Genomic DNA, 25,773 nt, shown 5'->3' with positions numbered 1-25,773 from the left:
CGCACAGTGGGCAGCAGTCGCTGAATGAATGTTTGCTACATTAAAGAACCAGGGCTAGGGGTGCCTGGGTGGCTTAGTGAGTTGAGCGATTCTTGATTTCAGCTCAGGTCATGATCCCAGCCAGGGTTGTGGGATCGAGCCCCGTGCCAGTCTCTGCACTGAGCATGTACCCTGCTTAAGATTTTCTCTCTCCCTCAGCCCCTCTCCTCTGCTCGCATGCATGTGCGCTCTCTCTCTACCCCCCACTCTCTCTTTCAGTTAAAAAAAAAAAAAAAAAGACCAGTGATAGCAATCTACATTGAGAGGCTGAAACTCTCACACTGAAATTTAATAAGGATACATATAAAGCCCTGCTCTTGGAGCACCCCCCAAAAATGAAACAAGCACAAGATAGTGGCTTTATTTTTAGCATGCATGAAAAAAAGATGTTTGGACAAAAAGAAAAACAAACAAGCTCACCTTGACATGGTATAATATCACTGCTTTGCCCTTCCCCCTCCCAGATTCAAAGCTAAGGTGATCCTCATCTGCTTGAATAAAAGTATAGATAGCACCTAAAACAAAGGATGTGAGAGTCCCCCTTTAAACTTATTAGACCATACCTGGGGGATTAAGTTAATGTTCTGAATGGTATATTTCAAGGAGGAAGTCAACACAGGAACTTGTTCAGTGGAGAGCCATCAGGATTGTGAAGGAGAGCCACCAAATTATGAAAATCTTACCATAGTCATTCACTTTTTCATTCGTTCAACAAATGTATGTTAAGTGTCTAGTATTTGCTAGGCAGTACACTAGGTAGTGAGTGGTGGAAAAAAAAAGAAATCTCTATGAGAAATTGAAGGAAATAAAGATACTTGTGGAAATAAACAAAGACACCCAAATGAGAACAAATGAAGCCTACTTATTGAAAGCTTGATCTAGCAAAGGCATCAGCAGCCATCACTTGCATCTGGCAGAGTCTCGAAGGTGAGGTGGGAAAGCTTCACAGTGAACAAAAGAGAAGGCTTCAGGTATGCTGTCTTGGATGGGGGCTGTTGGCACAGGGAAACTGGAGGCAGGATTAGTAGAAGCGGGGCATCCTATGTGATTGGTTTGAGGAGCGTGTTTGGTTTTCTCTAGTTGGTCCTGAGTTGGAAATAGGGGGAAAAATTAAGGCAGCTCTCAGTCTGACCACATCCTGACAATTCTAGGAGTACTGCTGTAGAGGTTGTGGGTGAGAGTCTGTTAGCGTAGGTTCCAGCCATTCTCTGTCTGAATGTTCAGTATCTACTCTTGAACGCTGAGAAAACTTGGCAGAAGCCAGAGGTACACTGATAGCTGTATTTGACATATTGATAACTGTATTAAGTACTCTTAGTCTACTGTGTTGAAAAGGCATTTGTTGTGCATGGTCCCGGTGGATCAAATTAGAATAAGTGGATGAAAAAGCTCTTCAGTATAAGAAAGAACTTTAAGAAACTCATCGCTGTCTAGATGCAATCTCAGACAGTGGTTTCCTGGTAAAGGAAGCATTCAGACCTAGGCTGGATGACCTGTTGGCAGTGATACTGTGAAACAGGTCACAAACCCTGGTGTGCGCCAGAATCACTTGATATCTTTGTTAGTGATGCAGAATCTTGGGCTCTGTTGTAAACCTCCTGAATCTGACCAGTAGGACATCATAGATGATGCTATTAAGACTGTGAAAGGTATACAAACACTGGTTGGACAAGATGACTTGTAAAACTCCCTTCACCTTGAGTCTAATATCCTCATTTTTGCACAGCATAGTCATAATCAGGAAAGAAACCATTCACTCATTTATTTAATAATACTGATGTCACTACTTTCGGCCTGTATTTCAATTCCGTCAACGTGGTGCAGTCCTACCTGTCAAGGAGATAGTGAAGAGAAGAGCTCACTTGTTCATTTTTCAAAAATTTATTGAGTATCTGCTATATGCTGGAGTGCTGTGCTGAGCTCCAGGAAGATGGTGATGAGAAGGGCTGATACAGTCCTTCTGCGTTCAGAGCTCACGATAGCAGAAAAAAACAATGTATTTACCATAAAGGGTGATACATGTTGTTATGAAAAGAAAACGGTGTGAAAACTATTCTTTTCATTCTGTTGTTTTTCCCCCACATCATAACTCCAATTAAAATTCCATCAACTTATTTATAGAGGAATTAGTACTTCCTTTCCTCAGGTTTGTTTTAGGTTTTAAATAAAAATGGGAAAGGCTTTGGTCTTTCGTCCAGGAATGCCAGAAGACTGTAGAATTGCACTTTGTACTTAAAAGCTCTCTGATGACAGAACTGGTGAGTCTGCTGTTGAATAAACCAATCACAGGAATATCCCATGTTCAGGCTGACTGGGCATTTTAGAAAGTGACTCTGGAAATTCTGAGTTCTTTGGGTTCTAATACCTGTTTCTGACCCTAATGCAATGGAACTAATTTATGCTGTATGTTTCAAGCAAGTTCTTATTCAGTGCATCATGTCTTTTTGCTGTGTGGTGCACAGAAGGGAGCTTACGATGGGAGACAGCTGCCTAGGATCTAGATCTGGCTCCTCTACTAATTGATGTGTGACCTTGACCTCTCTGGGCCTGAGGTTTTTCAAAATGCTAAATGATCCTTAATCACCTCTAAAATTCTGACCTGGTGAAACCGAATGGAGAAAATATTATTCTTCACCTGCTTTCCCTCCTGCCTTCCTCACGCCTGCACAAATGTAGTAGAGGCCCCGTCACCACCACTGAATGGATCCTGAAATAACTTGCTTTCTAATCTGGACATTTGTGTGTTCCTTAGGCTGAAACCTGAGGCTTGTCCAGTCTGAATAACTGGACTTATGCCAGGTCCCTGTGGAATGCATCAGCTTCTTTGAAGGAGAACCCTACCCTAGAAGCACAATAGGCATCTCCATAAATCTAGCTCTCACCAGCAGTTTTGTTTCAAATATAAATAGACCCTCTAAGACCCAAGATATTGCCCCGCATCTGACTAATAATATCACCATTATCTAAAGACTTACATTACTCTGCCCACACCTGCCTGATCAGATACCTTCCCAAGGGATACCAGCCAGATCACGCCAAGTTTCCCTCCTGCAGGAGTAACTCTGTAGCTCAGTTAGTATCCTTGAATCTGGTCCTACCTAGCCTGGGGTTGCCCTTCTGTCCTTGATAGGCACGACTGAAGTCCCGGTTTGCCTGCATCAAATTTACTCAAGTTATGATAGACATAGGTACATGTGTATTTACATGTAAGAGCACTGAGCCATTTTTCATAATTAGAATTTGCCATGGAATCAGCCCACTCTAAAAGTTTTATTTAATTTTATTTTTTTAGCTAACTTTCTTTATTGCGACCTTGTTTCTGACATAATCCGCATGATGTGTTTCCACTTTAGGACTCCCTTGTCTATGTCAAAACTTTTGGCTCTGGGAGACCCATACACTACCACCTACACTAAGAAAATACAAGCAGTCACTTTAGCAATGTATTGCATTATATTATGACAGCACCTATACTTTAGAAAATGTCATTTTTAAAAATGTACTGTATATTCACTGAAATTAGCTTTCAGTTTTAATATAAAATTTATCCCCAGCTTTCAGACTTCTTCCTGTTTAAATAATTGAACAATTTGAAGAAATAATTGATCAAGCTGTTCAGAGCAATGGAATAATTTTTCCCGTCCTCACATTTCACTCTTTTAAAATGTGCTTTACTTTTTGACAATTGCCAGAGCTTCTCCTTGTGAGGCTGAACTTCAGGAATTAATGGAACAAATTGACATCATGGTAAGCAACAAAAAATTGGACTGGGAAAGGAAAATGCGGGCTTTGGAGACACGATTAGATCTTCGGGATCAAGAGTTGGCAAATGCACAAACTTGTTTGGATCAGAAAGGTCAAGAGGTACTGAATATATGTGTTAATAACATGTTAATTCCTCAGACTGTTATAAATAATATTTATTCCCTCAGAATATGTTTTTCATTATGTATCCTTTTTATCAGGCATCAGCAGTAGGATTTATTGCTAACAATTCTGTCATAGCATGCTGAATGTGTTCTATCAAATAAGTGACAATCAGAACCTAAACCCATCCAAATTTGCTGATGCAGACAAACATAAAATGTCAGTGCCGTCTAGAAAAGTAAATAGACATTCAGTATATATGTGAAATAAATATCGTTTGCGAGCAAAGATGTCAGTGCTTTTGCAGCTGTAGAAACAAAGTAGTTGTCCAAACTGTGTCTTTGGACATGGCCGAGTTCAAGAGGCTTTTCTAATCTACTAGAAGAATATTTCCTGAGAGAAGTGAAATGCCAAGACACGATTGCAGGCCAAGGGAGAAAAGTGTTTGGTGAAGGGGGTGTATGTGTATATCTGGGCACCCTCTTAAAAGGGGTGCTTCCCAGCCCCTGTAAGGCTGCTTACAGTCCTGTTGGTGGTTGTAGAGTATCTAAGTGCTCTGGGGCTTCTGGAGGAGTTCAGGAAAACCATACACTTTACCTAATGTGGACTTTTGTGTCTGTGAATTTTTCTTTTGGGTGAGGCATAAGAGAAGGTGTTTACATTAATCCTATACTAAAATATCATCAGTCAACTTGTTCATCAGGCATTTCTCTACCTTTATTGGCCTCTCAATAGAACTTAGTTTTTAGGGGCGCCTGGGTGGCTCAGACGGTTAGGCATCCGACTTCGGCTCAGGTGACAATCTCACGGTTTTGGGTTTGAGCCCTGCATCCGGCTCTGTGCTGACAGCTCAGAGCCTGGAGCCTGCTTCGGTTTCTGTCTCCCTCTCTCTCTGCCCCTCCCCCACTCACGCTCTGTCTCCCTCCATCTCTCAGAAATGAATAAACGTTAAAAAAAAAAAAAGAAAAAAGAAAAAAAAGGAACTTAGTTTTTCACATAGTTAACGGAGTTCTTGTTTGGCACAGTTAACTTAGTTATTGGCACCTGGTTTCCCTCCGTAGTAGAGGCCGGTCATCAGACCTGGAATATGCAAGGGACTGTTTTCTTACTTCCATTATCTGTGATGACACCGACGTGTCATCACAGCAGGTGCCTCACCTGCTTTTTAAGCAGACAATTTCTGTCAGCCAAACCTCTAAGGACTCCTCTTAGATATTATTCCTTTCTTTCTTATAAAAATGTGATCATTGCTCCATGGTCCCACCAAAGCAGAGCTCACTGAAGGCAGTGGAGACAAAAATAAAAGCTGAGGTGTATCCGTAGAGGTTCTGCCTGAGTATGATGACATAGCCTCCTGAAAAGATAACGCAAAGTAAATTCTAAACCTTAATTTAAAGTGTGATGGTGATAAGGATCTTTTGTCAAACATCCATACTGTACTGTCCGAATGTGTGCCCAACGGAATAGTGCTAGCAATGTTTGGTTTTGTGACTTTAATTATTAATAGCTATTTTAAGAACTGTGGTACAAATATTTACTCTTGTTTTGGTACAGCAGTTTTATTTAAATTGTACTCCTTTTTTGCACATTTTCTGATTTGTGTCAGGCAAAATTTAGAAGAATCAAAATTAAATGTTATTCTTGATGCAGGTGGGGTTACTTAGACAGAAATTGGACAGTCTGGAAAAATGTAACTTAGCAATGACTCAGAATTACGAAGGACAACTACAAACCCTGAAAGCTCAAGTAAGGAAAACTATTGTAATTTAATATCATATAATAATTTAACACATTTTGATATATGTTTTAACATATAAAATTATATTAGTTACTTTTTTATAAGTTGTAATAATTTTATTTAAATGGACTATTTTTAATACAAGTATAATTCTTATATTTTAACTACAGGTTATATGTTTGACCCTGTCTTTCATTGTTTTATTAGATTGCCTTTTTTATTGGACTCTCAGCCCTTTATCCCTTTAACTGTTAGCATAGTACAAGACTGATACCTTTCTATGATATGATAATAATTAGCTATGTGAACAAAAGAATAATTTTGCTATTATGAAATAGATAATTGAAAGGATAAAACTGGGCTTTATAACTTGCTAGTGGTGGAACTATTGCATAAATGATAGGTCTTCTTCATTGGGATGCTAATTTCTTTCTTATTTATCCCTGTATCACCTCACTGTGAAGGCAAGCAAAAAGCCTTCTCTCCCTTAGCACAGAAAACATAGGGCAGTAATCACCTGTCATCTCAGGTCTGGTAGATGCCATGTCTTGCTTTAAATGAATCAGTGGGAAATACTGTTTGATTAAGAAATTTTTGGAGTGCAAAGATTTCATAAGTGATAATATAATCAAATGAGCCTAAAGTAGTTAATTCTTTATTACACAGCTTCTTATGGAGGTCATCAGCCATTAAGACTGGAATATGAAACATATGATGCCATTTAATAAGTACAGTATAATCTTAGACTAGCTCCAAAGTCCAGATATTTTGCCTGCAATTTACATAGCGGCCACTAGATGGTAGCTTGAATTATGAAACTAAATGGCTTTTCCTAGCTAAGACTCTAAGCAATCAACCAACCTTCTTTTTTGTATAAAGATAAAGCTTTAAAATAGCAATATATATATTAAATCACTATAGTTCAATATAAACGGAGAGTCCACGATCTAAAATAAGTTTGAAAAAAATACAGTAATTGAGACACAAGTGAAGATATCTCTAAATTATATTTAGTTGGTTCAGTCACTGCTTACCAAATCTTTAATGTCTGTGTTTTTTCACATCTGTTATTAAAAAGTTTCGAGACTTGCTTACAGGTGCTGAGCAGTCATTTAACATATGAATCCTTGCTATTTGATGCTTTGCAGTTTTATTTTATGACTTGGCTGCTGGCTAACCAACAAATATCCCTATGGCGGTTTCACAAAAATTTGTTCTGTGGAATGCTAGTATGAGAGTTTAGGAAATGCTGTTTACTTCCTCTCTGCTCTTGGACATTCACAGTGCATATTCAACAAACCCATTTAGACTTTTTCATCCATCATTTTTCAAAACATATTTGACCATGGAACGCTTTTTATTTTTCAAGCTAAAACCTACTTTACTATAGTACAGTCTTACAGTGTAAACACCGAAAACAGGTGTCTCAGAGAATACACTTTGGAAACACTACATTGTTGTTGAGAGAGCAGCCATCTGCTCCACTGCAGTTTAATGCTTCGCTTTTCTTCTCATGTTAAAAGAAAGTTAAGAAGAGCATTAGGGAAGAAGAGCAAGAGAGAAGGAAAGAGGGAAGGGAAAAAGAGAGAAAAAGGAAAGTACTATGTACTTAAATTGGTTTGCATAATGGCTAGTAATATGTCATTTTTTTAACCAGAAAACGGTATCTCGTGGCAAACATGATGTGGTTGCTGCTAGCTCACTCTGATTTCTTCTTTGATATTCCTGGTTTATTTACAATTGCATGTTACTAAAATATTTTAAAGATATACTTTACCACACTGTTCCTTGAATAAGTCAACTCTGCCAAAACTTTCTCATAGAAATTGCTTCCTTTTAAAAAGAGGTTATTTTCTTTTCCTTCTAACCATAATGAAACTGTGATTAAATTGTGTATATATTTGAGATTTTCACTTCTGGAAAGGTGGAGTTGATTCTTTTAGACCCTGCTAAATAAAACTAGAAAGTCTGGACATTATTTATAAAATCACATAAGATTCTGAGAAGTGGAGAAAAGAGGCAGGCCAACTAGGACATCGGTACCCAAAGAGCAACATAGTGGTGAGTTCCCTGGGGTTTCTTTTTGCCCCTTGTATCCCAGTCTGGGTGACAGAGACGCTGACAACCCAGACACTACAAGGGGCACAAACAGATAAAAAGAATCCCAAGGAATGTCTGCTCTCTACAGCCAAAAGACCTGGGAAAGGCAGCCTACCAAGATTACATACTTTTAGATAATAACTGCTCTACTCCAGCCCAACACCACAGAAAAAGACTTCAGCTCCAAACCACCCCACTAGCACAGACTGAGTAGACAGCCTTAGATTCTACCCTCACCAGCCTTTAAGGAGGTATCCCCGGCTCCCCAGCCTGGGTGATGTTAGAGAAGACTTGAGTGGAGAGCCAGGACTTTTGTCACCAGTAGGTGTTAACAAGGCCCTCCCCAACCCATGGTGTTAGTGGAGGCCATGTGGAGAGTCTGGACTAGTATGCCCATTTGATGGTGATAAGGAACTCCCCCCTGGGGATATCAAGGAAAGCCTAATTAGGAGTCAGGATATTCACTGCCTCTCAGTGGTAATGAGGCCGCTCACCCTCACTACAGTTTCAGTGAAGGCCATGTGAGAAGCAGTAACAAGGCACCTGTGCCCCTCTAGTCAGGGTGGTACAGTGAAAACTAGTGGGGATTCTCAACTCCCACTCCCCCTCAGCAGTGGTAAGGAATGCCTCCCTCAGGTTACCAGCTGAGGCCAAGATCTAGACTCCCACCACCCAAGGCAGTGACGAGGCAGTGTCCCACTTTCCCTGCCAGAATGCCGTCAGAAAAGGATGGCTGAAATACAGTCCCTAAAGAAAATCTAGTGTCTCATAACACAATACCCAAAATGTCCAAGTTTCAATAAAAAAAATCACTCATCACACCTGGAACCAGAAAGATCTCAATTTGAATGAAAAAAGACAACCAAGAGAAGCCAACACTGAGTTAATACAGATGTTAGAATTATCTGACAAGGATTTTAAAGAAGCCATTATAAAAGTTCCTCAGAGGGCAATTACAAACATACTTGAAACAAATGAAAGTTTTAGCAAAGAAAAACTGTAAAGAATAACCAGTTAGAAATTTTGTCTCTGAAAAATACAATAACCAAACTAAAAAATTTCTATGGATGGGCTCAAAAGTAGAATGGAGACGATGGAGGAAATAATCAGTGCACTTGAAGATAGCAGAATAGAAATTACTGGATCTGAAAAACAGAGAGAAAATAGACTAAAAAAAAAAAAAAAGAAACTTAGGGACATGTAGTACTATAACAAAAGATTGGAAATTTGTGCCATCAGAGTCCCAGAAGAAGAGGGCAGGATTGAAAAAGTATTCAAAGAAGTAATGGCTGAAAACTTGGCAAAATATGTAAACCTACAGATTCAAGAATCTGGATGAAACTCAAACAGGATGAACACAAAGAAATCTACACCAAGACACATCATAGGCAAAGTTCTGAAAACTAAAAGACAAAGAAAAAAATCTCGGAAGCAGCAAGAGAGAAATAACACCTTACCTACAGGGACGAATCAAGTCAGATAACAGACTTCTCATCAGAAACCATGGAGGCCAGAGGAAGGTGGAATATTTTTCAGTTGCTGAAGCAACATAAATGTCAACCCAGAATTCTATGTCCAGAGAAAATATCCTTAGGAATGAAAGGAAAATCAAGTCCTTCTTGAATGAAGGACAGCTATGAGAATTTGTCACAGTAAACGTACCTCCAAAGAATGGCGAAAGAAAGTTCATTTAGCAGTAAGGAAATGATGAGGAAAGCATCTTGAGACATTAGGAAAGAAGAAAAACCAATGGGAAGAATTAAGAAATGGGTAAACATACTACTTTTCTTCTCTTGAGTTTTCTAAATTGTTTGGCAGCTAAAGCCAAAATTATAACAGTGTCTAAGGTGGTTCTTAATGTATGTTGAGGAAATACTTAAGAGAATAATGCTCTAAATGGGTCAGGTCAAAGGGACATAAAGAAAAGTAAGACTTCTGCATTTCATTTGAGCTGGTAAAATGTTGATGCCAGTAGACTGTAGTGAGTTATGTAAATATAATACCTAGAGCAACAACTGAGAAAACTATTCAACAGATGCGTTCAAAAACACTATAGATAAACCAAAATGGAATTCTAAATAATTCTCAGATAACCCTGAAGAAGACAGAAAGGCTAAAATAGAGAAACCAAAAAACTGGAAAACAGAAGAAAAAAAAAAACCCACCAACAACAAAAAAGTAAGGCTTAAGCTCTGATAGATCATAATTACATCAAATGGAAATTGCCTAAATACATCAGTCAGAAGATGGAGACTGACAGAGTAAATTAAGAAAGCATAACCCAACTATATGTCCTGCTCCAGAAACTGACTTCAGATATACCTATATAGGTCAGTTGAAAGTAAAATGGTAGAAAAAAATACCATGCAAATATTAATCAAAAGAAAGCAGAAACAGTGCCAAGATAATTCAGTGGAGAAAGAATAGTCTCTTCAACAAACAGTAAAGGGACAACTGAATACCTACATGTAAAAGAACCAAGTAAGACCTAGATATAGACAAAAATTAGCTCAAAATGGATCAAAGACCTAAATGTAAAAACTAAATCTATAAAACTCTTAAAAAAATAGGAGTAGATCTTCATGACTTTGGATTAGGCAATGGTTTCTTAGATTTGGCACCAAGAGTACAAGAAAAGTTAGATGAATTTGACTTCACCAAAATTAAAAAAACCTTTGTCCTTCAAAGGATGCCTTCAAGAAAGTGAAAAGATGACTCACAAAGTGGAAGAAAATATTTACAAATCATATATCTGATAAGGGACTAGTATCCAGAACTAAAAAATAACTCCAACTAGTCAATAATAAAAAGTAAATGACATGATTTTAAAATGGGCAAAGATATGTCTATTGATGAATAGACATCTTTCCAAAGAAGGTATACAAGTGCCAATAATCACATGAAAAAATGCTCAATATCATGAGTCATTAAGGAAACGCAGATCAACTCATGAGATACCTATTTGCATTGACGAGAATAGCTATAATCAAAAAGAGGGACAATAACAAGTGTCAGCAAGGATATGGAGAAATTAGAACCCCATACATTGCCAGTCGTAACGGAAAATGGCACACTTTGGAAAAACAGTTTGGCAGTGCCTTAAAAAGTTAAACCCAGAGTTTCCATATGATCCAGCAGTTCTACTCCTGGTTGTATACCCAAGAGAAATAAATATATATATCCACACAAAAACTTGTACCCAAATGTTCACAGCAGCATTCTTTGTAATATACAAAAAGTAGAAAGAACCTAAATGTCCTTCAGTAGATGAATGGATAAGTGAAATGTGGCATATCCATGCAATGGAATACTATTCAGCCATAAAATAAATGAAGTATTGGTCCATGTTACAACCTTGATGAACCTTGAAAGCATTATGCTAAGGGAAAGAAGCCAGGCACAAAAGGCCACATAACGTGTGATTCCATTAATATGCAATGATCAGAATAGGCAAATATAAAGAAACAGAAAGTAGGTTAGTAGTTTCCAGGGACTGGGGACAGGAGGAAATGTGTAATCATTCTAATATTATGGGGTTTCTTTTTGAGGTAATAAAAAATACCCTCACATTAGTAATATGATGGTTGTACAACTTTGTACATATACTAAAAACCAATTAATTTTATATTTTAAAGGGTGAACTTTATGGTAGGTGCATGATATCTCAATTTAAAAAATTATGTGAGAAAGAAAAAGAAAGCAAATGTGACTATATTAATATCAGATAAAGTAGACACAATTGTTCCTAGCTTTATTTGTGACATCCCACAACTGGAAACATCCAAAATGTCTCAATATGTAAATGGTCAAGCAAATGCTAGTTCCATCCATAGCATGGAATAACACTGAGCAATAAAAAGGCATGAACTATTGCTACACATGTGTGTCTCCAAGGCATTATGCTGACTGAAAAAAGCCAATCTCAAAATGTCATATACTGTTTGATTCCATTTTAGAACATTCTCAAATGACAAAATTCTAGAGATAGAAACAAATTAGTGCTTGCCAAAGGGTTAAGAGTGGGAAGACGAGCGTCACTAAAAAGGCAGGAAGGTCTTTGTGCTGATGGAATGGTTCTGTATCTCGATCAAAGTTGTGGGCACACAAATCTACCCGTGTGATAAGATGGCTTAAAACTATACACATATATTGTACCAATGTCAGTTTCCTGGATTTACTATTGTACCATAGTTCAACAAGATGTCGATATTGGAAGAACCCAGAACCTCTCTTCAAAATCTTTGCAACTTCCTGTGAATCTTGAATTGTTTCAAAATTTAAAACAAAACCAAAAAACCCTTATAAACAGTTATATAGAAATTTCTTCACTTTATGGACCATGCTGCTTTTAATCTATTATTTGAAGGTATAACAAGAAACAGAAAAAATAGTGCAGAGTCTAAGTTTTTCTTCCTTATTGGTACGAAAAAGATGATATCAATTTGATACTTAAATTTATATAAACTGTCATCGATAAGTAGTTTGTGTTGTTTGTATCTTTTAAATTAAGTATTCAATTTTCTTTAATAAAGTATACACTTGTTATCTTATACATGGGGCTACTGAAATTAAAATTGTCAACACAAGATGGCACTAAGTAAAAGAAAAAACTTGGTTTTTAAAATTTGTGAGCTTTGCTACACAAATTAAAACAGAACTAAATAAAACATTTATGAAGTGAATCATTTAACTGTGCAGTTCATCAGGTCCCAGATTTACATGAAAACTGAATTGTGTTCAGTTTCAATAATTAGTTTTAATAACTGGTTCTGTCTTCACTAATCAGAACATTCAAGCATTACCGCATTTTCTAATCATGACTTAAATTTTCAAAGACGTGCCCAAGAAAGAACTCCGGTGAAATCAAGTTAGAAGCACCAGTAATGGTAAAACGTGAGCATTTTCTCTTATATACAGTTTTCCAAACTGACGAATAGCTTTGAGAAACTGAGACTACACCAGATGAAACAAAGTAAAGTTCGGAGAAAAGAATTACTGCACCCCAGAGAAGAAATGCCCTTTGAACTGAGCAATCTGAACCAGAAATTAGAGGTGAGTTGTATGTATTTCCTTAGTTTCCTCACGCATCGGAAGGATTGATTGCTGTTGTTGTGGGCTGTTTGTCTCTGGTGTACACAATGGCATGTACGGCCGTGGTAACAAACACCATTACAAATCAGCTTCTCGTTGAATATATTTTCTTAGCGCACCTTCCCTCTAGGCACTTAGCGAATTAAAACATCACTTTGATTTATGCATCTTTTATACAGATCAGCATTTTTGGAGAGCCAAAAAAAAAAAAAAGAGTTCAAAGAAACTGCAGATGTTGAGTGAAATTGAAGGACATCCCTGGGGTCAGTTAAATGGAATAGCTAATAAATCTTTTAATGGCTATTTAACTATTAGGTACTTAAATCCCAATGAAGCCTCATAACAGGTTTCAGAACAGTGCTCGAAGTTTCAGGGGTATTTTTCTTAAAAGAGGTGGCGCCACTCCAAAATAGCCCTCCGTCCCTAAAATGGCTTACTGTGTCATGAATGCACTTATTTTTATCCCCTTAACTTCCCAACTTTGGAAAAAAACAAACCAGCTGTTTTTCTTCCCTAATGCTCTTGAGGGTTTCTGCTAGACGTCATGTAACAGACAGGTTCTACCATAAATTCCTATTCTCTAACCTTAGCCTAGTTCCTAGTGCTCCTCCATTATTGTGTGTTAATTGGCCTCAAGTTGACCCTTATCAAGTTAGCCCACTGTTTCTTCTTTTATTCTCAAGCCCTAAACCCCAGCACCACCACCCTGATCTCCAGCCAATGATCTCCCTTTCTTCCACTTCACTGGTAGATAATGGTTGGTACCCCCCAGTCACCCAGGTGAGTACCCAAGAATCTTTGATCTGTTCCTTTCTCTTGCTCCCCATATTTGAGCCCAGCTTTGCCCCTTTCCCTGGTCTAATGCTTCTTACCTCCTTCCTCTTTGTCTAATTATCATTGTCCTGTTTCATTTGCATCATTTTATTCTGCAATTAACAATCCTTCTCAAACTTTCCCTTCAAAATGTCTTTAAAAGAAAAAAAAATCTAAAATCACAGCCCTAAAACCAGCCTATTGCAACAACTTTGCTGGAAGGCTTGCGTTTTAGCTTTTAAATTTCTGTAGATTTTACATTCTGCTGAATAATGTACTGGGTTTTTTTTTAAATACAAAATTACTACCATCATGATGTAAAATTGACTCTACAGGAAGTTGCGCCATGTGTAACCACCTGCTGACGGTGGTGTGACCAGACTGTCTTCAGAAAGATCCTGGTTTCATAGAAGATGCCCAAAGATGTGCCCTGTAATACATATGCTTTCCCTAAAAATGCAGAGATCAAGTCACTGGTTAGCTTTCTGGTTGACTTTTTATGGGATTTTATGGGAGAACCACATTCATATAAATTGTTCATACAAAAAAAAAAAAAGGCCTGAAATTAATATGAAGTACTTTGTGTGAACACTTTTACATTTAGGGAACTACATTTTTACATAAAATATATTTCATGAATTTATAGATGAAATTAGTAGCAAAATATGACCTGATATGTTTGTACTTATATAAAAGTTTTTAAGCACACTCTGTAGGTAGTTTAATCTGTGTAATTATGGAAACATTTCATGTACCTGTTTTTACTTGGAGCCGTATGAAAAATTAATATGTAAGAGATGGGCTGTTCCAGTTTTAGTCTACATCCAAGCATGTTTTTCCTTTGGGACAAATATTATTCACTGGTCTAGTAAGAGAAAGAGCATGTTGTTGTGGAAGAATATGACAGTTTAAAACACTTCTTGACTTCTTGACTGATTGATTCCCAAAGCCATATCCTTTGTGCTAAACTGTGAACATTCACGTTCCATGAATATACTACTTGAGCAAAAACTTGAAGAAATGAGCGTGTTGTGTCAAGCTAGTTTCATGTCTTCCTCAGGTTAGCTCAGTTGGCACTGGCATTTATTTGCCCTGTGACCTTTAGGCAAGTTGTTAGCCTCACAGGGATTTCATTTTTTTCACCAATAAATAGGGTTAAAAATACCTTATAGGTGACATTATGGTTATGGGAGAAACACACACACACACACATACATATACATATATATGTATGTGTGTGTGTGTGTATGTGTGTGTGTGTGTATTTAAATGCACACTGAAGCATTTAGGGGTGAAAACACATGAGGTCTGGAAGTTGACTTAAACTACTCAACAAAAAAGTGTGGAGTGAGAGAGGCAAAATAAAGATGGTCAGGTTGATGGTAGTCAAACTGGGTGAAGGGTACATGGGAGTTTTTTTTTAATCTCTACTTTTATGCAAGTATGAAAATTTTCATACTAAAAAGTTAAAGTCATCTTACAAGTGAAGGTTTGTAGAGTCCCTGACATATAACAATCACTAAAGAAATGTTAGTTCCATCTTCCAGTATTTAGTAAAGGATTAAAACACTATATAATAATGTAGCTTCCCCTAGAAACTCTTAATTTTAATGACCTTGACTTACTCGCAACCTTGAAGACCCAGAAAAGTTTTTTCAGCATGGAGAACTTACTCTGGAGGTTTAGGCAAGTTCTACAGACCCTCTGGAACCTGGTAGGACACCTCCAATCTCTACAAAAATCCTCATAAAGCTCTCTAGGTCTCTCTGTGGTCCCATAACTACTGGATATATTGTGCCGGCTTGCTAGTCTTGAAACCAATACATCTAGAAGATCAAGAAAACCAGGACTGTTATGAGCACGTGCTGATATGTCTGTGACACATATTTCTAGCTTATTTGGCCTTATTCTTGAGCTCATTTCTACCTGTTGCAGAACTTGTAAAGAACTAAGATTAATGCTCCTGCCTCCTCTTAAAGCATGCTGGGAAATACTTATTTTCAAGATTGAGGTTGTTGGGTGGGTAATGCTAAATATTAGTATATCTGAAAGATAAGAACAGTGTAAGTCAACCTTGCCCACATCTTGACAAAGTCACTAAATCAGTCTAAGCCCCACCCCATAAAAACAAACAAACAACCAAAACCGAGGATACAGGTTTGGTTACAAGAATTAGAAACTATGTCTAGTAATAAATCCAAGAAGAGTGATTTAATACTTTTTTGTTTCTTTGTTTTCCTAATGGGGAAAAAGAATGGGTATAGTTTTTTAGAATGAAAATGTACAAATGAAAGAAGCCTTACCCATTGTGCTTTTAAATGAATAATTCTCCTCAATTTATATTTGTACCTCCACTTTTTTAAAAGGAATTTAGAGCAAAGTCAAGAGAATGGGACAAGCAAGAGATACTGTATCAGACTCATCTGGTTTCTTTAGATGCTCAACAAAAATTATTATCTGAGAAGTGTAATCAATTTCAGGTACATTATCTAATACTATCCTCTAACTTAGAAAAAAATTAGAGGTTAACTATTGCTATCTTCATAATCTTACTACAGAGAGAAATGCTAACCACAGGAAAATAACCAGAACAGGTCTAATACTGGGTAAAGTCACAAGTGCATGAACATTTTTCATGGTGAATTTAGTCCACGTGTCTCAAAGGATGGTACTTTTTAAAGTGTCCATTGTCATCATGTCATTAAATAACATATGTTTTTGCATGTCTATGGGCAAGTCGCTTAGAAAGTCTGAGATTGCTTGGTCTCTGACCTCAAGAATCTTACAGCTTAGAGGTAGAACACACATACATATTTACAGATAATTTATAGCAAGTGAGTGGGAAACCCTTTTAGAGTTCAGAGGAGAAAGGGGGATAGTGGGGCTGAGATAGTGAGCAAATATTCTACAGCAGGGGTTAGACTTGGACCTTGAAGAAGATGTACAGTATTTTGAGAATATGTTTGGGGTGGTGGAAATAACAGCAAAATCACCGAAGCAAGAGAGCAAAAGGCAAATTCTGGGTATAGAAAATGAGCCATCTGGTTGGGAGTCTGTATGGAAGGTGGGCAAGGTAGGAGATGGTAAGGCTGGTGAGTTGGATGCAGGTTATAATAAGCCTTAAAGTCTCATCTAAGGAATTTGGAATTTTTTATCAAAGCCAGTGAGAAATTATGGTTTCTGTTTGATTTGGGTTTTGTTTCTTATTTTTCATTCTTTAAGTTACTTGAATTATATGTTTATTATGTTCTCTGAGTTTAACAATACAACATAATGTAAAATTAATAGCTTCATCTTCCACCCCGTTCTTATCCGTTTAATACAAACACTTAATAGGTGTTTTTCTTTCCATACTTTTTCTTTTGTTTGTACAAACACGTAAAATGTGGATTTGGGAGAAATTATATATTTTTCCTTTTTAAAATTTTGTGGTTTTACTTAATAATAATTATCTTTCCGTATGGATACTCTCTCAAGTCATTACTTAGTTCTGCATAATATTTGATAGGATATGGTTTACATTACCATATATATATCATAGTATATAGTAGATATACCATAATTCTTTCAATCATCTCCTTACTGATGAACATTCAGGTTGTTTCTAGTTTTTTGCCATTATAATACTATAACAAATATCCTCTGATAGACATCTTTAAATGCTAGTACTTTTCTTTTGTTAGATTAAAAATCCTAGAAATTATTCTTGAGCCACAGGGTATTATGTTCATTCAGATTTTTAAATGAATACTAGCATATTACCTCCCAAAAGATTATAGTAATGTACAATTCATGAGCAGTCTATGGGAGTACCCATACTTTCACCAACATGGAATGTTATCAGTCTTTTTATTTTTTCCCAACTCGGACTGATAGTAGTATTGGCTTGATTTGTTTTGCATTTCTCTGACTACTTACAAGGTTGAGCACCTCTTCATATCCTTCTGAGCCTTTTTCATTTCCTTTTCTGCATATTGCCTATTTACAAACTTTGCCAATTTTCCTTTTGTGTTATTTCTCTTTTTCATATTGACGTATAGAAGTGTCTGTACCTTAAGAGTTATTAACGCTTGTTACTTGTGTTCACTGCTTTTTCCTACAATCCAACTGCTTTTGTTTAATTTTGTTTATTTTATTTTTCATCATATAAACACTTTCAACTACTGTGTAATGACATCCACAATTTTCCTCTTGTAGATATTCTTTCTTGCATAATAAGACTTCCCTACCCCAGGCTTCCTACCCTACTCTGCATCTTGACTCTGAGGTTATACAAATGTATTTTCTCTTTATGTCATCCAAAACTGAAGTTTTAGAAAAAACCCAAGACTGAATTACAAAGAGTGAAACCTCATTATAAACATATTTAAAGATTTTTCCTAAATATTTTCTATCATTCTTGAATTTTATTCATGTAAGCTTAAATATGATATTCTCCATTTAATCGACACAGTCTTCACTTTCTCAGAAACAGGCACAAAGTTACCAAACTCAACTAAATGGTAAAAAACAGTGCATAGAAGACGGCAGCTCAGAAGTTCCTCAGTTGATGTGCGAACCGGATCACAGTTGTGAAGCCAGTGAAAGAGATGAGTTCATTATTGAAAAACTAAAATCAGCTGTGAGTGAAATAGCATTAAGCAGGAATAAGTTACAGGATGAAAATCAGAAGCTTTTGCAAGAACTGAAAATGTACCAAAGACAGTGCCAGGTGACTATTTATTTCTCAATTGATCTTGCCCACGAGTTGTATAAATGATGAGTCAACAGGTGTATGGATTACATAATTTTCTATCACATGTGTAACTTCAATTCATATTTCCTCTTACTAAGTAATTCTCACTTGATGAGTAAATTCAGTAATCCCTTAAATACCCTACCCCACCAGAATGAACTTTGGTTCTGCCGCAGTATAATAATAATGCATTACCAGTACAGTATAACAGCGCTCACTTACAGACCTCTATGCCTAACTAACACTCATGGCCCTTTAGCCTCACGCCACCCTGTGTCCCCACTACTCTCTCTGACCCTGTGCCCCTTTGACTTGCAGGAATCCTGGGTTGGAGACCCCGGAAATTAGTGAGGTTTCAACAATCTAATTACTCCAATAAGAGGCATGGAGGCCCTCCCTGTGATCTATCACTGTTCACTTTACCATAATCATTTACCAAAGAGTAGCCTGGAGTTTTGTTTTGTTTTGTTTTGTTTTGTTTTGTTTTGTTTTGTTTTGTTTTTTAGGTAACCTCCACATTGGCAGATGGGATTGCTGATTTTTCCAAGAATTAATTTTCTTCTTAACCCAACAATCTTGTCTTTCTTTCTCTCTTTCTTTCTTTCTTTCTTTCTTTCTTTCTTTCTTTCTTTCTTTCTTTCTTTCTCTTTTGCTCTTCTGCATCACTAAGGTTATCCAGCATTCATAAATTGGTCATTACCAATTTCTTTACTAAAAGTATATTTCTTATTCATGGATATCCCAGTTACTTGACACATTCTATGGTTTTATCTACCACCTACAAGCATTCAGCCTTTTCTACCAATTCTCGCAAGTCAGCTGGCCCATTGTAGTCCCACTTTGTTCCTTTCTCATGCTAAGATATACTTTGGAGGTCACTGTCTGGGCAGACTTCCACTTCTGATCTTCTGCCACTTAAACTCCCAGGGGTTATTTTTTTAGTCCTGGGGAAACTCCTCATTCCCCCATCCTGCCACATTGTACATGGGATTCATTCTTTTATTTTAATATGATATTTATTTATTTACCAACTGCTATGAGAGAATTTGCCAAAATTATTTTTACAGATTTTTGTTCACAAAAAAAAAAAAAAGATTTAATTATCCTTGGATCTAGGATCATTATTAAATTTAAACTAATAATCTCCATTTTATATTTTATACAAGAACCACATTTATTAAAAAAAAAACTACTTGGCAATCAAAAAGAATGAAATCTTGCCATTTGCAACTACGTGGATGGAACTAGAGGGTATTACATTAAGCGAAATTAATCAGAGAAAGACAAATATATGACTTCACTCATATGAGGACTTTTAAGGCACAGAACAGATGAACATAAAGGAAGGGAAGCAAAAATAATATAAAAACAGGGAGGGGGACAAAACATGAGACTTAAATATGGAGAACAAACAGAGGGTTACTGGCGGGGTTGTAGGAGAGGGGATGGGCTTAATGGGTAAGAGGCTTTAAGGAATCTACTCCTGAAATTATTGTCGCACTATTTGCTAACTAATTTGGATGTAAATTAAAAAAATAAAAATAAAAAATATATATAGGGGAAAAAATAAAATTTAAATAAATAAATAATGAAATGAGAACAAACAAGAATGTATTAAAATGTATCAAATTGTATTTAAGTAATCAAGTTGTTTTGTAATATATAATATGTCTTGTATATGCGTACAGAAAACATAAAAAACATAAACATAAAAAACCCATAAAACATAAAAAAAAAACTAACCGAATTATTCTGGAATATTTTTTACACAAAAAATATGTTACAGCTTTAATGAAAAGATCTTTGAGAAGTAGTTTGTTTCAAAAACTTCAAGATAGCTAACATAAGATTTCTACTCCCAAAAAAACACTACTTATTTTTGATGCATTTGGGAAAAAAATGCTGAAAATAATGCTTTTATTTAGCTTTTTCCCTGTTTTATTTCCAAATTTGACCTGTGTTTCATTCTCTTTAAAGCAACACTAAATAAGAGATCAATTTATTACTATTTGGTAGCTGATTTGAAGGTTTAAAAATCACTGCTTCTCTCAGACCATTCGGCAAAGTTCTAACTAAACAGATGGGCCTTAAACTTGTTTTGCAAAATTTATATTTTACCAAATGGGAATAATTAGAGGTAACTAATCACTTAACCAGTGCATATATTTAGAATGAAGTTTCTCTTCTCTTTTTGCAAAACTGTCATATGACAATGCTCCACATCTTGCACATGAATTTAAAAAGGCAACCATTTCAATTTGAATTATTGTCACTTATTGTATATAAAATTCTGTTTAGTTTACAGCATATTTTAATGCCAGATGCATCTGAATTTTTTTCTCACTTGTCTTTCCACAACTTTGAAATGTGTCAGTATACATACTAATTCCGTTGCATAGAATTATTTACTAGGCTGTACTACACTCACATTTTAAAAATGTGCAGCATTTCCTATTGGAGGTTAATGACAAAAAGAAATTGTCCTGCATTTTTCTAATATCTGTGCCAAAAAATTTGACCTTTTTTTATTTGTCAATGTGTCATTATGGGACTAGAGCAGCAATGTCCAGTGGAAATAGAATGCAAGCCACAAAAAGAATTTAAGTTTTTCTAGTAACCACATTAAAAGAAGTCATAAGAAATGGGTGAAATTAAAACATAATAATAATTTATTTATATTCATTCAACATATATTCAAAGCATTATCATTGCAACATATAATCAGTGTAAAATTATTGAGCTAATGAGATATTTTACATTTCTTTTCATACTAAGTCTTCAAAATCCGGTGTGTATTTTACACTTACAACATATCTCAATTTGGAAGCCAAGTAGTCACTGGAAATACTTGATCTGTGTTTAGATTTCATAAAATTTACAATTAAAAAAGTAGATTTACAGGGGCACCTGGCTGCCTCAGTCAGTAGAGCAGGTGACTCTTGATCTTGAGGTCATGAGCTTGAGCCTCACGTGGCGGATTGAGTTTACTCTTTAAAAAAGCAGATTTACATACCTCAGCTGTTCCAAACAAACTTGAGAGTGTTCTAGTAACTGAATCAAGTACCAAAGAATCATTTTCCTAATTATTTGCATCCACATTGACAAATAAATAATTTGACTTTTATGCAAAAGCATGCCAACCACATCTAAGTTAAATAAATTCACTAATTTTGTGTCAACTTAGTAATATTAATGTTGAATTCAAAGGGATATTGCATAAATCAAAGAACAACTCTCAATTTACCAATATCAACAAAACCTCTTTTCTTGTACTTTCCTAGTCAATTTACATAATGCTGTCAATTATAATTAAAATCTTTTGCATATTCATTCATGTTAGAAAAATGTGTCAAATCATTATTATTGATTTGTATTATGAAGAGTTTCAATTTTGACATAAATTCTCTCACCTGTGTAGCGAGATCACAAAGAAGCTTTTTTTTTTTCCTTAGGGATAGGGAGCCCTATCCCTAGGGGGGTTAGGGAGTATCTTCAAATATCACTCTTCTAGGTATTATTTTCTAATTAGAGTAAACATTTTACAGACTTTTAGTTAACTCCAGCCCATGGTGACTTTGCATTTCATTGGCCTGGAGTTACAGCCCTTTTATGCTCCCCTGCCCCAAGTGAAGGAAGACCGAGCTGTCTACCCACAGCTCCAAGTTAGATTGCTCCGGAGGCAAATTTGCAAGACAGGGAGCACAGATGGTGCCTACTTCAATTGGGCAAAGTCATGGATGACATTCACATCAAGTTAATTTGTTTTTCTACTTGCTAATCTATTGTTTCACATTTCTTTTGTTTGTTCCTTTTTGAAATTTTAGCCTCATCTGAAAAATCCACACTGTTTGAAACAGTGACTTTATGCAAACAAGTTTATTAAAGCATCCATTTCAATACATTTTTACTCTTATTTCCAGGTCAGCCAGGAACTTCTGGGGCCAAAGTATTGCAATTAGGTCCTTCACTGAACCCAGGTCTCAAGGTCTCCCAGAAAATAATACAAATTTAAGGCTTAGGTTAAAAAAAAAAGTTTAGGTGGGAACTCATATATCCTATGCTGTCTGCATAATGATATTTCTAGGCTCTGTGAATTTGGGAGTAAGAATGAATAAGAAAACATATGTCCACACAAAAGCTTGTACATCAAATTTTATAGCATATTATTCATAATAGCCAAAAAGAAGAAATATCAAATGTCTATCAACTGGTGAATTAATAAACAAAATGCAGTATATTCATGCAATTAAATATTATTTATCAATAAAAAGGAATGAAATACTGATACATGCCATAACATGGATAAACCATAAAAGCATTATGCTGAGTGAGAGAAGCCAGTCACAAAGGCCACATATTGTATGACCCCATTTGTGTGAAATGTCCAGAAAAGGTAATTCCATAGAGACAGAACATACCATAGCGGTTGCCAGGGGTGATGGGGAGCAAAAATAGAAAGTGACTACTAAAGGGTATTGGGTTTATTTTGGTTGTGATGAAAATGTTCTGGAATTAGTGGTGATGCTTACCCAGCTTTGTGAATATACTAAAACCCACTGAATTGTACATTTTAAATGGGTGAATTTTATGGGATGTGGATTATATTCAAATAAATCTATTAATGATATATAAAAAAATTATTAATAAATGATTTTTTAAAAAATATCTGTAGTGTTCTCTGCAGCCTTTATTAGCAGAGGAACCTCCTGCCCTCATAATAACCCAACCCTGTCTTTACCAGCAAGCTACAGGTCTATGTCACTTATTTTGCTTGAAACAAACTATTTTTGCATCTTGAATGTTCCAACTGGACTAGTAGACAAAAGACCTGGATTTTTCTTTCCAAAATCTGCCGCTTGTAAGCTATGTAACTTTGGACCAAGTATGGCCCTCAATTTCCTCATCTACTGAAGTGGCGATGGGTTTGATGACCTAGGTCAGGTACACTTAATAAATAATAGTTTCTCTGTAGAAGCAAGTAAAAGAAATCCAGTGATATGGAAGCACTCTGCCATTCCTCGCCCCCAGAGAACAGCCAAGTACTGCTGGAGAAAATCACTCTCAACAGGCCAGGGTCACAGATCTCAAATGAACACGCAACATGGCCAGGAATCCCACTCTGTTGCTCCACTCAGCTAATTCTCCCATTCCCATTGCAGGCCATTTCAAACCTTCTCCACTCTTAAAAATCACTCCCATGCCGCCACCTCCCCTTCTCCTTCCAGTGACATTGCCTTTTTTACCTCCCAAGGGAAATAGAAGCCAACAGAGAGCCACTGTCTTCTCTCTCCATACCCAGATGCATATGCTGGTCTACATTCCATTTTCCTGCCTTCTTTCCTTTTGCTTTACACAACTCTTCCCCTGGTGCTTTGGGACCTACCCTACCTACTTCTCAAGAACCCACCCCATTACTGTTAATCCTCCTCTCTTCTGATTGGACCCTTCCCAACAGGTTTTAAATTTGCTCAAGCCTCTGGTCAACAAAATAAGACCGTGGGCTCACAGGATTGCTGGTGTCTCTAGTTGCCAGATAAAGTAGGACTACTACTGGGCAATAGGGGAACCATAGACCATGGTTTACAACTCACTCTGTTGGTTATTGTCTTGTTTAAATTGGTAATTATTTGCATTAATCCAAATTTTACACATTAATCGTTTATTCCTACTTTTATGCTTCTCTCAAATTTACATACAATGTGACCATATTTGTGTGATTATTTGATTATTCTTTGTCTTTTCTTTATCACTAGACTGTGAGCTCACAGAACAGTCTTGGTATCCTCAGTGTTGGGCACATAATAAGGGCACAGCAAATATTTGTTGAATAAATGAATGAAGGAATGAAATTCTGTAAGACAGAGCCAGCAAAGGACTAAAAAAGGACTAAATACCAGTTTATTTGAAATTAAGCTGGTTCATAGATGTTAAATATTTTTAGATATACTATACATCATGGTATCCAGATATGAACATTGAACATTTTTTTTGGTGTTTTTATTTAGGCCATGGAAGCAGGACTCTCGGAAGTGAAAAGTGAGTTACAGTCACGTGATGATCTCTTGAGAATTATAGAAATGGAACGATTACAGCTGCACAGGGAATTATTAAAAATAGGAGAGTGCCAAAATACTCATGAAAATAAGAAAAGGTATATTCTTTATATTCAGAAGCCTGAGAGAAACTGTTTAAGACATGATGTTTGAAGATTTTAAGAGCTTTAGATTTAAAACTAGAATGAAAAGTCTATTTGTTTTGTATTTACATGCTGTTATTTATTGGATAATATTAGATATTAAAAATAAAATCAGTGATTATTTCACCTTCAAAATTAATGTATTTACTTTCCTAGAAAAATGTATTTTATTCTGGTGTATGGGTACTTCTGTATCGCAGAACATCAGAAATTTTCTCAGACTTGTATTTTTCAGGAGATTGTAAAAGCAGTAGTATAGAGCTGATATTTATATATATTGCTAAATAAGAGTTATTCCATATTTTCAGATGTTTTTATCTTGATTGCCTATAAACCTGTTATTAATTTTTTCACTTGTAAATGCTGTGATTTATTTTGGTCTCCATACTCACTCCCTTGTCAGTTGCATTAAGAGTTTGTTAGAACAGATTTTTTTTCCTCTTTTAAAATCAGGCAGATATTGTGTATTCCATAACCACAAAGGAAATGGGATTGCTAAGGATTATTAAATATTTACACTTGTGAGTAGAAAGTTTGACTGTTCTATTCATTGATGTTCTCATTCTCCTTGGAACTTGAATCCTTCTCAAATCTGAAGGCTCATGCAAGACCAGTGATAGGACTTTAAAAATTGACTAACCAAATGGTAAGGGATATTTTCTTGAAAGATGATAACATTGTTTCAAAGGCAGTAATTATTTCGTTAAAGTTGTGGGACCTGCTCAAATTTTTTTGAGCCCTATGCTATGGCAAATGGCAAATGGCAAATTAAGGTTCCTAAAAATCACCTATTGTGTGTCTCACCAAAGACGGTAGAATGCCTATTCACCAGTCAACATTATAGCATGTTCCACATGCAAGTTATATATTATTATCACTGGTCATTAAGAAATCTATTGGAAAAATATAATACACAAGGCACTGTTCCAGTGTGGTGAGTTGGTGAGAAATGTCTTTGCACAAAGAATGCATATGCCTAAAAACATAAGAGGTGTCCTAGAAAAGCAAACCTTGCACCCCCTGCCTAGCTCTGGTTTTATGTAAGAGCATGGTAGGTCCTTTCTGTGGGGCTGTCTCACAAGGCCAATGCTGAATTCCAGACATTGCCAACTTTCCTTCAATATAGGATTTAATCTAAGATCTTGCAGTTATTTGCATATTTGGCCAATACAAATCTTTTGTCCTGCCTAATGC

General features: G+C 36.2%; 1 protein-coding gene across 5 annotated transcripts in view; it reads left to right on the top strand.

Moving 5' to 3' along the window:
- Window positions 1–25,773, top strand: part of DEUP1 (deuterosome assembly protein 1) — an 82,198-nt gene that overhangs the window by 14,267 nt on the left and 42,158 nt on the right. For all 5 annotated transcript variants that reach the window (XM_042906207.1, XM_042906208.1, XM_042906211.1 and 2 more), the window contains exons 3-8: window positions 3,732–3,903; window positions 5,557–5,652; window positions 12,662–12,796; window positions 16,015–16,128; window positions 18,117–18,359; window positions 24,389–24,534. In XM_042906207.1, coding sequence (XP_042762141.1) covers window positions 3,732–3,903; window positions 5,557–5,652; window positions 12,662–12,796; window positions 16,015–16,128; window positions 18,117–18,359; window positions 24,389–24,534 — 906 coding nt within the window. The remainder of the gene's footprint in view (window positions 1–3,731; window positions 3,904–5,556; window positions 5,653–12,661; window positions 12,797–16,014; window positions 16,129–18,116; window positions 18,360–24,388; window positions 24,535–25,773) is intronic.

This window comes from Panthera leo, chromosome D1, assembly GCF_018350215.1.
Source record: "Panthera leo isolate Ple1 chromosome D1, P.leo_Ple1_pat1.1, whole genome shotgun sequence".
In the NCBI taxonomy this organism is placed as follows: domain Eukaryota; kingdom Metazoa; phylum Chordata; class Mammalia; order Carnivora; family Felidae; genus Panthera; species Panthera leo.
This window is presented reverse-complemented; position numbering and strand designations above follow the sequence as displayed.